The 15,602-nt window shown below is 44.4% G+C and overlaps 1 protein-coding gene across 1 annotated transcript in view; it reads left to right on the top strand.

The window, feature by feature from the left end:
- Positions 1 to 15,602, top strand: part of LOC108571954 (regulating synaptic membrane exocytosis protein 2-like) — a 92,103-nt gene that overhangs the window by 25,282 nt on the left and 51,219 nt on the right. The window contains exons 3-5 of the mRNA XM_017934111.1: positions 2,484 to 2,759; positions 3,361 to 3,582; positions 4,594 to 4,813. Of these exons, the coding sequence (XP_017789600.1) occupies positions 2,484 to 2,759; positions 3,361 to 3,582; positions 4,594 to 4,813 (718 nt within the window). The remainder of the gene's footprint in view (positions 1 to 2,483; positions 2,760 to 3,360; positions 3,583 to 4,593; positions 4,814 to 15,602) is intronic.

The following is a 15,602-nucleotide window of genomic DNA, read 5'->3' as shown; positions in this document are numbered from 1 at the left end:
CGTAATTCAAGGGAGCAGGCCAGCGAGCGGTGTCCTTGCGCCGCTCGCGCCATTATAGTTGGTACAATAATACGCGTGAATGGGCATGGAAAGTGTTATCGATGGGAACCGGCATGGGCATTGTTTTATGGTTCGCTTCTAAATGGTCCATCCATCACGCTTTATCTTGATGGAGTATTCTGCCCGGCTATTCATCCTTCAAAACGTTCCTCCAGCCGCAGCGAGCGTTGTCGCCTCGCTAGCCCGCTAATTATTAGCCTTTCGTTCATTGTACCGCGGGAACGGTGAATGCTCGCCCCCGAAGAATCACGCTTTTCGTCTTCCAAGACGCTCGATCCTCTTACTCTTTAACCCGCGTCTTCGTTCGTCGTTTCTACCCGTACCTTCACGTACCCAAAGTGTGGTTGTTACTTCGAAATACCATCTTTCCTCTGGATTTAGATTTTTCCTTTGTACAGTATAGAATAAAAGTTGTATTGGTATATTTTATTTTTTCAGTTTAAATGGTTTGGACGTTTGACGTTGGTTAGTAGGTTTGAAACTTTGTGAAGGTGTCGAGGTTAGGGTTTTTGAATGCTACTTCATAAAGATATTGGAACCTTGGAGACTCCAGAGTCCTGGAGAGTCCAAAATTGTAAAGAGGACACCTTTGCAATGCCAAATTCACTAAAATATTGGAACCTTGGGGACTCCAGAGTCCTCGAGAGTTCAAAAACCCCAAGATCACATCTTTGCAATGCCAAATTCACAAAGATATTAGAATCCTAGGGACTCTATAGTCCTCGGAAGTCCAAAAACCCCAAAATGACACCTTGCAATGCCAAAATCACAAAAATATCGATACTTCCAAGAGAAACTCTCCCTGCGAGTCAAAGAACTCTCGTTACCCACTGCCCTAATAATCAAAAACCCACAAAAAAAATACTAAAATACAATTTTGCAGCAGCAACAATAACAATTCGCGTCACAAGAGAAAGACACATCGTGAACATCAGCGACAAAATGTTTGAACGAGCACTCGTTGGATTATTAACGTCTGCACGTGTCGATATGGTCGTCGTGACGCGAGATGCGAATCCCTGAAGCGGTCCGGATATTTTCAGCCCTCGGTTGCTACACGCCGATCCGCTTGATTTAATTTAACGTTATACTCCGTAGTCGAATCTCTCTTCCAGCAGTCGGATTTGCATAAGAATTTCACCGGAGGCGATAGAGTCCGGGAGAGACTTCGTTAAAGAGGATTTTACAAATAATTTCGCGAGCACACGTGACTTCTCCAGTTTCTCCCCCCGCGAAAACTCTCTCTCCTCGAGTATAAACGCGTCAAAGTCGACGTGTTTTTCCTCTCTCTCTTGCTCGCTCTTTTACCGTCCCCTCTGGGTGTCGTGTATTTTTAACACTGCTATTCCTCCACCTCGTCCCCATCCTGACTTCTCCTCGCTCGACAAATACTCTCTGTTAAAAGCGTGAAAGATCTGTCGTCCCCGTCCTCGTTGTCCTAGCTGTCGAAAGTGTACAACGCGACGGCGATGTGTTTCGGCGAGTTTTTAAGGGTTGGAAAATTGAGGCTCGCGCCACTCGCTTACACGTTTCAATTAGCATCGTAACTGGTCGACTTCCTATAGATAATTTCCTATTAATATCCTCGCTACAAGCGGTGACCTGGATCGATCAGTTCCAGGACTCTTTACCCTGCCCCTTGCCCTTCTCGCCCTCTCTCTCTCGCGATGGTGGCGTATGGATTATTTTCGTCGCAGAGGCGATCGATCGTTCGATGAGATCGAAGGGGAAACGATGGAATTCTGCGGAGTACCTAGAATCTTTGAAACTTGGACTGTTTTCAGAATCCAGCATTGCCAAGGTATCTCGAAGCATCGAGGCTGGCGAAAATTGTAGGATCCTCGATGTTTCCGTAGTTTTTGAGAATTTAACATTGCAAAGCTGTCGTGTTGGAACGTTGAGGGGATTCCTGATCCACTCTGAGAGCTCGATTCTTTCGAGAATCTGGCGTTGTATGGGTGTTATCTCGAAGCTTCCAGGATTTTGGTGTTCTTAAAATTCCAATATTTCGACAATTTAGCATTGCAAAGATTCTTGAAACACAGAAACCCACTGGACTCTTCGAAATATCAAATTTCTGCGAATTTGGCGTTGCAGAGGTGTCATTTCGAGGCTTTCAAACTCCGTGGAATTCTGGTCTATCGAAAATTTCGATATTTCCATCGATATTCGTCCAGGAAACTTCCAGGTAGTGACCGAAATATCAATATTTATGTAAATCTACCGTTGCGAAGATGTCATCTCGAAACTTTCCAACTCTCCAAGACTCCGAATCCTTGGAAATTCCGATAATTTGAAAAATTTAAGGTCGTCGCATCGTTGCATCCCTCAAGAACTCGAAAAATCCCCCGAAATCGCGAAAATCGTGACCCTCGAGAATCCCACGAATCCTATCGAGACGGTGAAATTTTGTTTGATTGCAGGTAATATGGGTGTGCATCCTCTGTCGCAAGAAGCAAGAGCTGCTGTCGAAGACCGGACAATGGATAACGAAGGCGGGCGGCCTGGGCGCCGGGGAGAACGCGATGCTGCGACGGATGCAGGACATGCAGGTGGGTGGTCCTCCGGGACTCGTGGACCAAACTCAGGATAAAAGACCGAAACTCGAGAGAGCGCACAGCGCGGCCGAAAAGGAGAATTTGCCATTGTTACTAAGGAGCGGAAGTCTGCTCAGAAGACAGTACTCTCAGCAAGAGCAAGTACGATTTACTTCACATTTTAAATGTTAGACCACGGGGAGTGTATATATACACCAAACTCCCTGTTGGTCGTTAAACTAGCGCTCGTGCACGCACTGTTGCTCTGGATGTACAACAAATAATAACAACAGCAACAACAGCTACAACAATTGCTACGAAATATAATGTTATATTCGGCCGAAGCAAGGCGATGCCATTCTTTTGGTATATCTCGCCATTTCTCACTGTGCTCATTATCACTTTGCCTCATTACTCTTCTCCCTTATCTTTGGACAATGACGATCATTTCTTTCACCGGACATTCCGAACGACTTACAAATGTCGTTGTATTACAACACTTTGACTGCTAAAATCTCATTTCTCAACTCTTCAAATTCACCAGTCAAAGTGTCTCCAATTGTCCAAAGATTCAACCACAAAACGCATAACCGTCACCACATGCTGATATCACCAAACAAAAACAAAACCAGAAACAAATGCAACCAAAAAATAAACAAATCGCACTGTTTGCATCCATCACTGCAACCCACACGCGACGAATAACCGAAACGATGGGCGAACACGACGCGAAAAAATCGCAGTTTCTGCTGGCGAATTACAGGGCCCAGGGCGTCGACTGTCGACGAGCGATAACGGAGTGGACATGTCCGTTTCGCCTCACTCGAGAAGCCTGCCGACGCCTCACGTAGCCTCGGCTCATCAGATGCAGCAACCGCCCAGGCATCCGGGCGCGTACGCGGAGGATGACCCGAATCTGTACAGGGGCGAGATCGACGGTCTCATGAAAAAGCAGAACTACCAGAGGCAACGGCCGATCTACCCGGTGAGTGGGACCAACCTCCCCCAAGTACTTCTCCGAAATTGCCGTCGAAGCCTGGATCGAAAACTGTGCCTAAAAAAAAAAAAAAAAAGTACAAACGCGTCGGACGACGCGTTCACAAAAAACCGGCCTGTGCTCTGTCTATCTCTGTTCTCTGTCTCTATCTCCTACTCGACACACACAGACGCTTGGAAATTAAACATTCAACAAGTATATGCACACCGTGTATATAGAACCAGATCTGCGTAGGAGCGGACGTTAACGACATTCTTACGTAGGCGTTGTGCATTCGAGAGGATCTTCTCGACGACGATAACTACTACTACTACTACGATTACTACCACCTAATACTACCACACGATACAACGAAAGAATATAACAAAAATACAAAAAAAAAAAAGGGGAATTTATTTCGATGGACACTTCTCTGCTCGGACAACTTTCTACATCGTTCTTCACCCTATCCTATCTCTCTTCATTTCTCATTTCATTTCATATCGTTCATTTTGTCTTATGCTTCTGCGCTCTGTTTTTTATTATATTATATCTCGATGTGTCCACTGTGAATCTTGACTTGGTCTGCGATATTATTCTTGGTGTTTCTCTTCTATACAGGGTGTCTCGCTTGTAACGACGATCTAAGTTACCCTCGTTTTGCTATTGAAATTAAGGAAAAATTACCAAGAGGAGTTTACGATAAAGAAAAGTTCCCTCGATGTTACTTCGGAGAACCTTCCAAGATCACCAATATCTTTTTTGCATTATTCAGTGAACTCGCGAACTCGTCAATATGCAAAAAAGATATCTACGATCTTGAGAACGATCTTCAAGATGATTTTCAGGGGATTTACTTTTTATCATCGCCAGATGCATGTTTATAAATTACACAAACTCTTCTTGGTCCTCTTTTTCTTACCGTCAACAGCAGCGGAAGTAGTTCAGTTGTACAATCGAGACACCCCGTGCATTTCGTTTCGACGAAACGTGATTTGTTTCGTTCGTTTTGCCTTGCAGGATCAGTACGCAGACCTCGTGATGACATATGGTCCGCCAACGGTAGAAGCAGGCCCACCGCGAAGCTCGGTGCATCCACCTCAGCAATATTCGGTGCATCAAACGCAAAGTGCTCACCCCTCGCAACCAGTGGGTGGCCAGGCTGGTCTCCAGCCACAGAGGAGCTTCAGCAGCAGCGAGGAAGAACGAATCACGCCCGTGCCTGACGAGTCCGAGAAGGGTGAGTCCATGTGCTCGATATGTACTTGCCACTTGTTTCTATTCTTTTTACGTCTGACGATTCGATTAACGAACGAAAGTCCTCGTGATCGATCGACTCACGAGAATTCACGCGTTCCGTGTATTCTCGATTTGCCTTCTTCTGTTTTGTCCTTTGTCAGTAAAGAACTTTTAGACGATTTCAGAGTGTCGAGTTTGAATCGTTCGTTGGAAATTAAAGATTCTCGCGCGGCCTCCATTTTTAGGGGAATTTCATTTCTCCGAGGGAGAAAAATTGCGACGGAGGTGACATTTTGAGGGAGAAATTGCTTGCAAGTGTTCGTTCGTTCGTTCTTGGTTATCTGTGAATTCTTTTTTTTTATCATTTTGTCGTTTGAATTTTTTTAAATGCAAATTTGAAAAGTTGTTTAATTTCTTAACTTCGTTTTGTATAATTCTCGGCTATCGTTCGATGCACCGAGCCAAGTAGAACTTTCTCTGCGTCAATCGAAGAAACTGCAATTTAATAATAACTACTCGGTGGTAATGTTTCTCCGACGATCTTTACATTGCTGACACTATTTAACGCTAGGAACTGAACGAACATTTGCGTCGATTTAACGACAGGCAGAAGTCTTTAGTAACGTCGGAAGCCGGTCTGAATGGGCCAATACGGGCTGGAAATAAACGTTCGAGTTGCCGCTAGTTCAAAGTTCATCGCCACTGACAGCAATATATATTGGCCGTTACTCTTTCGTGGAAATGTCACATCCCTCGTATAATTCAACAGTGACGCGGTTAAACGTCAAATCCAGCGTCGAATTACCGTCAGAGGCTGGCGTTTAGAGGATCGGCTGCGACGGAGACATTAGAGGGCGAACGCTGGCCTGGGAGGAGGGTCAGCATCGCCCTTGAAACTCTCGCTGCACGAGGAGAGCACAGGCTTTCCGTGTCAGCGGATAATTGGTTTACGGAGAATGTGTGCAACCTGTATTCGCGATATTTACAGGCAAGCCGAGTCGAAGGAAAGTGTAATCGACCGATCCACGATGCTCATGCAGTCTAAAAAGCGCCGCGGCACGTACCTACGCGTGTTTACAAAGCGATTAACGCTTCTATGTAGCAAACCTGGCTGAGATCGATCTCATTTTACCGATAAACATTGCTTTAAGAATTTTCCAAACTCTCGAGGAGATACCGAACGTCGGTTTCGATTGATCTGAGAGCGTTGAAAGGATTTATTTCGAGACATAGTGTTTTATAGATGAGCCAGTTTGAAAAGTTAACATTTTTAAGACACCGAGCGAAAGGGTTAATTGAGAGCAACTTTGTCACTTGTAACGTGAACTTAGACACGTGAAATATTCTTTCGAAAATCGCTTTACAGTTCTCGGAGAATCTTGAGAAGATCAAAGAAGTCTTAAAGGATCTCGAAAGTTTGATGAAAAACTGGTATTGTCAAATGGTATACAGGGTTGAAAAGCAGCGCAGATGCAAATTTTCTGTTTGCCCGTACGAAGGTGGGGAGCAGAGGAAAAAGTCTTGGAGCAAATGAAATATTTGAAATAGGAAAGTAGGTCTACTCGTGGGATCGACTCGAATGGAGTGGCAGATGAAAAGCGATACCGCATTATCGCGAAGGCGGCAGCACGGTGCGCGAGGGGAAGTGTAACCGGGTTCCTCCTCCTTGGCTAATGAGTAAATTTAGGTTACCGATACCGGGGATTCTCTTCTTCCCACCCTGCCCCTCCCACGTGTTCCACGAGAACACTCGACGCCACACGGCTCGCTTTTATGCGACGCATTCGAGCCGGTTTTCGAGTACGAGGGGCGGAGAATACGCGTATACGTGTGGTTCACAGTTGATTAGTGACAGGATCGGTGAACTGTGAACCGATTCATCGGGGTGCGCATCATCGAGAAGAGGGGAGAAAGATTCGCGCGTGGGCTAACAGCAAAACCCCTCCACTGCCACCCTTTCTGTGCGTTCTCGTTCGTCTTTTCTTCTTTTTCTTTCTTTTTCACTCATGTCGATTCTTTTTTATGCTGCAACGACGACGACGGAGATGAATGTTTCCCCCTTGGAGGGAGATTTGAGGGGAAAGTGTGTCTTTGATTTTTGATTTTCTGTTCTTATACTTTTACGTCGGTTCTCGATCGGTAACATTCTTTTCTCCCCTCGGTGTTTCCTAAGAGATTCTCCATTGAAATGTGTAAGAGGGTTAAAAGAGAAGGTTTTTTTTTCGTATCGAGAGAGCGAAGAAATCCTTGCTCTGGTGAATTTTTCTTCCAATTTTTCCAATCCTCTTCCCGGAGTATCCGAGTTGACCAGGGATGATGCGTGGACTCCTCTCCTCTGATCGGTATCCCAGTATCCTTCTAGCCGTTAAATCCTTGATCGGATCTCTTCACGATCGTGTATCGCGGCATATCGCACGGTATATCCTACGGGAATTCTCAGGTTCTGCCTTCTCTCCCTCTCCCGTCGTTGCATTGATTCTTGGCTATCCCCCCCCACTCCCTTATAGCTATTTTTCGTTCCACCCTTTCATGTAAGGTCTTATATTACTTATTGATTTCCGTGTAACGATTTTCAACAAAGTATTCATTCTATTATAAATTTCTTAATATAAATTACACAAACTAGAGACGTAGGAATCTAACACAGCATTGATAAAAAACCACGTGGAAAAAGATTCTCCTCCTACGGTCACCCATCTTAACACCTATTCCGACGATTGAAGCTTTACTTGGAAGATCGCCCCGACAAACCTACAGACAATCAGCTCCACTACGCTATCGATACAACCACTACTTAATTATACCCTTTCAGCCATCCTATCCTTCTCATCGCCGTTTCCACCTTTCTCCACCGATACTTTCCTCACAACTACCATACTTCTTCCATTCCTTCCGCTCTCCCCCTTTTGTCTCGAATCCGCGCATCGACCGTTCCTCCATCGAGCATTCCCTTTTCCGCATTTTCCCTCTCCACCCTTCTCTTGCTACGCCCACACGATCCGCGTGACGTCACGCGGCCAACACGTGGGCGAATTCAAACATGCTGCCCCTTTGCCTATTTCTGGGCTAGTCTTCCGCGGCAAAGAGGAGCAGAGAGTAGAGAGTAGCGAAAACAGCGCTCCTCCTCTTTCAGGGCTCCCATTCATTCCCTCCCCCGAAAACCCTTTTGCCTGGATCCCGAGGTTCGCACTCGATCCTCGCCTTCAATAGATCCTCCACCCTGGCCCCCGTGTTTACGCTTCTCGCTACTCCGAATCGATTTTACCCGAGGCCGCCGCTTGGAAAATTCGAGCCAGGTCCCGGATGAATATGGGGCCGCCATACTCTCTTCTCCGAGTCATGGAAAAGCCTCGGTGAATTCGTAACTCGCTACCACCGCGCTGCCTCGGATCTTTGTGATAATGAAATTGTGCGGAACAATGGCCAGTGCGGCGCAGCTCGCGGACTGTCGAATTCTACAGATGACGTTATTATCAATTACATCGAACTGTACAGTTGGGCGAAATTTTGTCCTCGAGGATGTGAATTTTGTATCAAACTTATTCCAAAACTTTCAAATTTTAACCACTGTCACTCGAGTCAATATTTTCTTCTTAGCTCAGTTTCTGAACCTCTTCTTAGGTAATTATTAGTTATCAAAATTCGTTGTTGTGTGAAGCATGTGAAAAAGTGGAAATTGTATTTTTCTCAAGCCTAATTTTGTATCAAGCAGTTAAAGAAAAAGAAGAAAGTCAGTGAACTTGGAAATTCCAACCAAGGTTTAGTATCTTCGCGACAATAAACTCCCGCAACAGATACTTTTATCAGCCTCCGTATCCGCGAGTTTGTTAACCCTTCGAATAGGGGTCTGCTTCGATATTTAATTCGTCCTGTAGACGTATCATAAAAAAATCGTTGACATCTGGTAGCACGAGATCCAGTATTAAACCCGTCTCGTGCCTCAGGGCTAGCTTCGTGACGTTTCTTCCCCGACACTGTGTCATGGGGATCTGATGAAATTATGATGAGGAGGTCTGGATTCAAAGATCGTTCGGATAGAGAGAGAGAGAGAGGGAGAGCAAGCCTCCTAAATCTTGCAGGACGAGTTTTACTAGGGAATTAATTCCGGCTATGTAGACGCGTCAAAGGGAAATCGTTCGTCAAGGCAAATATTTATGAAACCGTGAATCGATTAGTTAAACGTGAGAGCTACTTGAGAAACTGCTAGCTCGGTTAAATGATTATCGAGCTACACAGTGTGCTACACAGCGAATACTTTTACTTCTTTCTTTCTTTCCTTGCGGGTTAATTTTCGAAGAAGTGAATTTTACAGGGGAAGTATAGTACAGGGAGAAGGTTTTCCAATAGCGCGTCGAACGACTCTTTGTGCATCGACCCTCGAGACCCACGAAATGCACCGTCGGGACACGATGGCTGTTCCATCGAAATTTAATCCGAAGAGAGTGCAATTTGACGGTCGAGTAGGTGGAGCAGATGATTCGAGTTGCTCTTTGCATCCTGCGGGCTCGTGGCATTGTCCTTTTCTTGGGGATCACTGTCGGAATTCGAATTACTTTGTTTACAGGGATGAATCTTAATCAATTTCCTTAGCCGATCCGCCTCTGTCGATTTTATTCCCATCGAAATATTCCTTTATTTGGATAGTACTAAACCTCAGAATATCCACCATTCCACTATTTGATTCACACATTTTTTACATTTTTATCACTTAGGAATGTGATTTTTTATTTACAATAATCGATACTTCCAACGCTAAAGATTATCTCCTTTCCTAGAAAAATTTGCTACCGATATCGATTAACAGTAATAAAAAGAGAACGATCGATACAGATAATCAGCAACCGAGAAGTATTTTCACTCGCGTCTAATTCGAGGAAATAATTGCTACACTAAAGCTATCCATTATTCAACCCAGCATTATTTCCCTAGAAAAATGTCGCAAAATTCCACCGCTTATGCCCGTAATTCAGCTTTCCAATGGCAGTGGTTAACGCCTATTAGAGTAATTTCCGAGGACTGTCCCCCTTAACGAAGTCAGATTAAAGGCTTACAAAACACATTGGCAGAGTTTAGCAGCGGCCGGAAGCCGCGGCGGTCGGTATAATCGTACGCGTTACTACTTGCCCGTACACCTGCTCCCTCCGTATTCACGGACAAGGGCTGCACGGGACGAAAGCGACGCAACGCGAGGCGAGGCGAAACATTCTCACTGCACACAGTAGTGCAGCTATGCGCTTGGTGCATACGCGCTGACGCGGGCGACCCCCGGCCAGCTGCTATGCGGAGATTGCGCTTATTAAAGACACTGTCGCTGCGTGTCGTGTCTCGGATTCCAGCGAATTTTCGCTAGAATCGCGATTATCGCCTGCGAAGATCGATTCAGTTGTAGTTTCACTTAATTATAATGTTATACTTCTTTGGCGTACGTTTCAAAAATGTCAATTTCGAATTTTTGGATTTTCAGTTTTCCGAATTTCTAACTTCGTTCCAGAGAGCAGATTAAATTACACAACTAGTGTGCAAATGTTACACAAGTGCACGTTTTAAACTGTTTTTCCTGTAGGATTGATATTGCTCGAGTTGTACTACTAGCAGTGGCGGGCAGTGATGGTAATTGATATTTCTCTGGCTGGTCAGAACGAGAATTAGGACATGTAACGAACGTATAGTAGGTTAATACGAATTAACAAGGTGTTCAATATTCAAATAAAAATCTATTCAAATACAAGTGTATATTTAATGCAGACAAATTTGCTTCTCGTTGACGTAACACGAATATGTATTTTAACTAATGTGTTAATACGTTACGTAATAAAGCAGTGGAGTGTAATCCACTCTGATATTTATGAATGGAAGTAAGTGTCTTTCCCGTAAGATCGTACGTTCTCCATACGTTTCATTGCAAGTTACCGAAATTTTATTATACCTTCGTAATCTTCGTTCGCATTAGGCAATAATTAAAAATTCCGTGGCAAAGTGAGTCAGAAGAAAATGGGAATAACGTTTAACCTACTTAATACTTAACTGTGATTACTGACTGATAACATAAATTCCTCTCCAAGACGCATACGCTGCGTTACGGGCTCAGACACGCTTGTACTCGCAAAAGATAAACGAACAGAGAGCATCGACAGGTCGATTACACGGTCCAAGGCGAGGCCATGTTGCCGCGAGCGTAAGAAAATATCGACGTCGAGTCGCGTCGAGTCTCGACGCCCTGTTACCAAAAAAAAAAAAAAGAGAAAAAAACGATAATCAGCTTGTCTTCGATCAGCGAGCATATCGTCTCGCTTCCGAACGACGAGGCAAAAAGCAAAAGGTCTCGTTGATTCCGCGAGAAGAGTGTCCGCGTGTCGCGCGTGACGACGAAACACGCGAGAAACGTCGTTGTTGCTCCCATTCGTAGATGCACACAATTTACAATTAGTGTACTAGAGAAACTTAGTTTGTAGAGAAGTTCTTCTATTATTTTTTTTTCAACAAACGAAAGAGAACCAAAGAAAAAAACGAAAAAAGAAACAAACAAAGAAAAAAGAAAGAGAGGTAAGTCCGTTACACGCGCGCGCGCGCTCGCAGCTCGCAAGTTTCTCCACCTCCTCCTGCTCCTCCCTTTTCTGTTTCTTCTTCTTTTTTTTTCTATTTTTTTTTTCTCACCCCTTCAAACGAAAGGATTTGCAGACAAAAGGGACGGCAACTGTGAGATGATGCATTTTGCCGTGGTCCATCGGATCCCAGGGCGGACGAGGAGAAGGGAGAGGCGAAGGATAAATTGTCACGGCCACGCTTTGGCCTCTCATCGTGCCCTCTCCGCCTTTGATTGCCCTCCTCCTCCTCCTCCTCCTCCTCCTCCTTCCTCCACCTTTGACAGTTTCCGTCCGTCCGGCTCCCGTGTTCACGCTAAAATTCTATTAAACAGATTTTAATTCGTTTTCAGGAGCGACGTGCGTTCCCGGAGAGAGCTCCCGTAGATTAAAACCTCTCCGTCTCCTCAATTTCCCCCCCTCTAACCGTCCCTTTTCTTCTAACCGACGTCCTACGCGCGTCCAAGTCCTCTCCTTGACGTCATCACGCATCCACCATGACACAGAGAGCCTCGTCGACGTTTAATATAGTTAATACGCGACGAGTTACGAGCCACGATATCGCGAGGATATCGCGACGGCGACAACCAGGCGAGAACTGTCTGCCAAACGAGAAGACGTTCGAGGCTGTCTTCGCGTTACTCGTGGCTCGGATTCTTTGGACGTGATCCTGTGTCCAATGGACGGTCGCGAATCATTTTGTCTCGTTCGTCGTTTGGACGACAGTGAAAGTTGGAAGGGGTTGTAACAGGGGAATTGATATCGAGTGCGAGGAGAATTTGAAACGGTTCAGTTTCATAAAGGGTGATTTCTTGTGAAAAAAAAATAGGTCGTGATTGTAGAACGATGTTGCGGAGGAAAAGGACTTTGAAAATTCGAGTGCACGTGCACCGGTTGTACGGATCGATCTGATGAATCTCGGTTCGGAATACTATTCCTGTTCGTCTTTATACCCGTAACACTTTCTGATTTCTTCATGAGGTTCTATTGAGTCAAAAGTTTATTTTAAAGACAATGGGCACATTGAGGAATTAAGGGCAAAGACTGTTTCTGCAATTGAAAGGATATTATACGCTACAACCGGTGCGTAATAATTTAGTTCCTACGGTAAAATACTGTACGATACTTTTCAGACCTTTTTACCTGGGCGATATACATTTTAAAAGGTCTTTGTTTCGCCGTCGTTTGTGGAAACAGTTTCATTAAATACGGAACGAACGTGACTAATAGTGCACGTCCGCATTAAGATCAAACAATTTTGAAACAATGGACGAGAAGACTCGTCAATTTCCAAAAAATACAAATCTTCTCCGAAAGATGCAAATTCCGTTCCCTAATCTGAGTCGCTAATAACCCAACATTAGTAGTATTTTTCACAAAAAATCACCCTTTTCTCGTTGCTCCATAATTCTCGGTGTACATCCTGCACGATGTTTCCAAGTTTAGCTACATTTTAACGTGGGAGGATCGCGAACCGGATAGCAACTGTCTAGGGACGAGAGTGTAGGAATAAGACACGGTCTTGGTTGACTCTGAAATTAAGATTCGCGCCGATCGTAGTCTGACAAGTGGCTGACCCTGTTCACTTGCTCCTCGGTCTCGTATTTATTCTACTTATCGAAACGATCGTTCGACACTTTGCCCTGCTCGACTGCTATCGCACTGTCAAACGTTCCTTCACACGTAACACTTTGTAACGGCCGCCAGGGCTGATTATGCAAAGGATCCGCCGTCTCCCGCGCGGAATACCGATTATCGTCGCGCTATATATCCTCCACTTGCGCCGCGCCGCGAGGCGTCGAAACGGGGCGCGTTTCGTTTTCACGGAGACGAATTAGCACGAAGAACCACGCCTGCCAAATTTGTCGTCGCGAAAAAAAGAGAGACGAACGTTCGAATTTTATCGTAGAATCGAGAGATCTGGGGTAGGTTCGACGCGTAAATCTCGAAGGACGAAAAGAGAGAAACCACGGAGTAGAAATATATCCGTTTTTATGAAAGCAGCGATAAGAGTGGTGGTAAGAGTCTCTCGCGTGGCTATCGTATGGCCAATTTACCAGTTTTATTACGCGTGTGTGATCCCTTACCTTATTCGCGATCAACGACGAACGAGACGATCCACCACCTCGTTCTCCTCTTCCATCCAGAATTTCCTCCCTCCTTTCAGAATCGATCCAGATCGAATTCTCGAGGCCGGGCCGTATCATAACGAAAAATACGAGAAAACCAATGAAAACGACGACTTACTTCTTGCGCGTAGCGAGAGAAAAAACACCAGACACTGCCTGCAAATTGTATTACGATTACCATTAGTGTTTCTCTATGTATATATATGTATATACATGCATATATACATATATATATACCTACATATATTTATATTACAGTGTGTGTCGATTGTTATTGAACATATAGAGCGCAGTTCTCATATACATATAGCAGTGACAAGATCTTTCTTTCTTTTACTTTTACCCCCCTCTCTCTCTCTCTCTCTCTCTCTGTCTGTCTCTTTCTCTCTCTCTCTCTCTCTCTCTCTGTTTTTTGCATCGATACCGAATCTATCTAGCGTAATAGAATTACCCAGAGTTTGTTCAGAAATACCACTACCATCACAACTATTACCAAAAAACCCACCTGTGAACCACCTCAAGTAGTTGAGACTCTCTTTAAAGAGTCAATTTATTATTATATACTACCGTTACTATATATACTACTCGTAATTCTCGTTGAACATGCATTTATACGCAGCGTGTGAACGAAATATGCGGTCGAACTTCGGTGTTTTATTTTACTCTTCCCGAGGATGGAAACGGGTAGAATGAATGTACTTAAATGAATTACTGGAAATGATTTTCTTGTCTATTCCGAATTTTGTCACATAATTCGGTTTTCGAGCGTTTCCAGATCAATGTTATCGCTGACATAACCTAAAATTTCAAGATGTCTCCGCAAACAAAAGTTACATACTCTTGCCAAAAAAGAAAAAAAAATAACTGCAATTCCACGTGTAAAATTTCCATATCTCAGAAAAGAACAATTTTCCAACCTATATTTATCCGACTTCTCTTCATCCCCGCGAAAAATCAAGATACGACAGCAAATTTCGACCACCCACTTCGATCACACCCTGTATATCTGATACGTACACAAATAATTCTCGGGCAGGGGGGAACGAAGATTGTTCTAGAGAAAGAAAGAAAAACAAACATCGTCGTGTGTGGTCTCAAATGAATCGCGAGGCTCTTTTATCGTGTGTGTTCTCTTCTGTTCACGTGTCTTTTTTTTCCCTTCTCTGAGTTTAGCAAATATATAAAACGAAGCACACCGTATAACGCATCTGAATGGAACATGTGTGACTTAAAGAGAGATCGCCTTTATAGGGGATAAACCGCCGTCCATGGTGGTGACTTCCAGCAGCTCGAGGGAGAAGCCCGGGGACGGAATGAATCGTCAGTTCCTCCCGGTACCTACTAATTTTCTCAAACTGTCTAAAAACTATATATGTATATATATATGCATATATATTATATGTATATCTCTGCGTATGCGTGTGCATGTGTGTGTACGTCATCTGCCGATCGGTCGCGTACCAATCGTTACCAGAATTTTCGGCAAAATTCGAAGGATCCGACCGGAGTATTCCATTTGTCCTGTGCGTTTTTTCCCCTCCATTCTTTCTTCCTTTCTTTCGCAAAATTCAATTCGCGATTCGCCAATTTTTTCGGCTACCCTAACGACGCGTTCGAAACGAGCGAACGATTGGACAATTTCGGGGGACACGTGTGCGATCACATGGCGCCATGGATACCTAATTCCCCTTGCAAAACGCGGTTCGCGATTTTTCCGTTCGAAAAATCGCCTTTCACCAATTTCCGCGATCCCACCTTTCCCGCGTCGAAGCAATTTCTCCGCAGTGGAGAAAAATTGTTCTAATGGAATTTTTATCCGAGTGTCGTTACATATATCTGTTCGAACGAAGAATATTCCACGTGAACGATCGGAATCTTCGATGGAAAAAAAGAAGTCTCTCGACGATCCGCGATCGGTCGGCAGAGCTGTAACAGATTTTATTTGTTCTACTTTGGACGGCTACGAATCGTGCACAGGTATACAAGTATCTATCGTTTTACACCTCACTCACGCCACGTACACGTATCGCTCACCAGAAGAAAAGAAAAGAAAAAAGAAATATATATATATACTCCCGAC

Source organism: Habropoda laboriosa, unplaced genomic scaffold (assembly GCF_001263275.1).
Source record: "Habropoda laboriosa isolate 0110345459 unplaced genomic scaffold, ASM126327v1 scaffold67, whole genome shotgun sequence".
Taxonomy (NCBI): Eukaryota; Metazoa; Arthropoda; class Insecta; order Hymenoptera; family Apidae; genus Habropoda; species Habropoda laboriosa.
The sequence above is the reverse complement of the archived record's forward strand: the minus strand, read 5'-3'. Positions and strand labels throughout refer to the sequence as shown.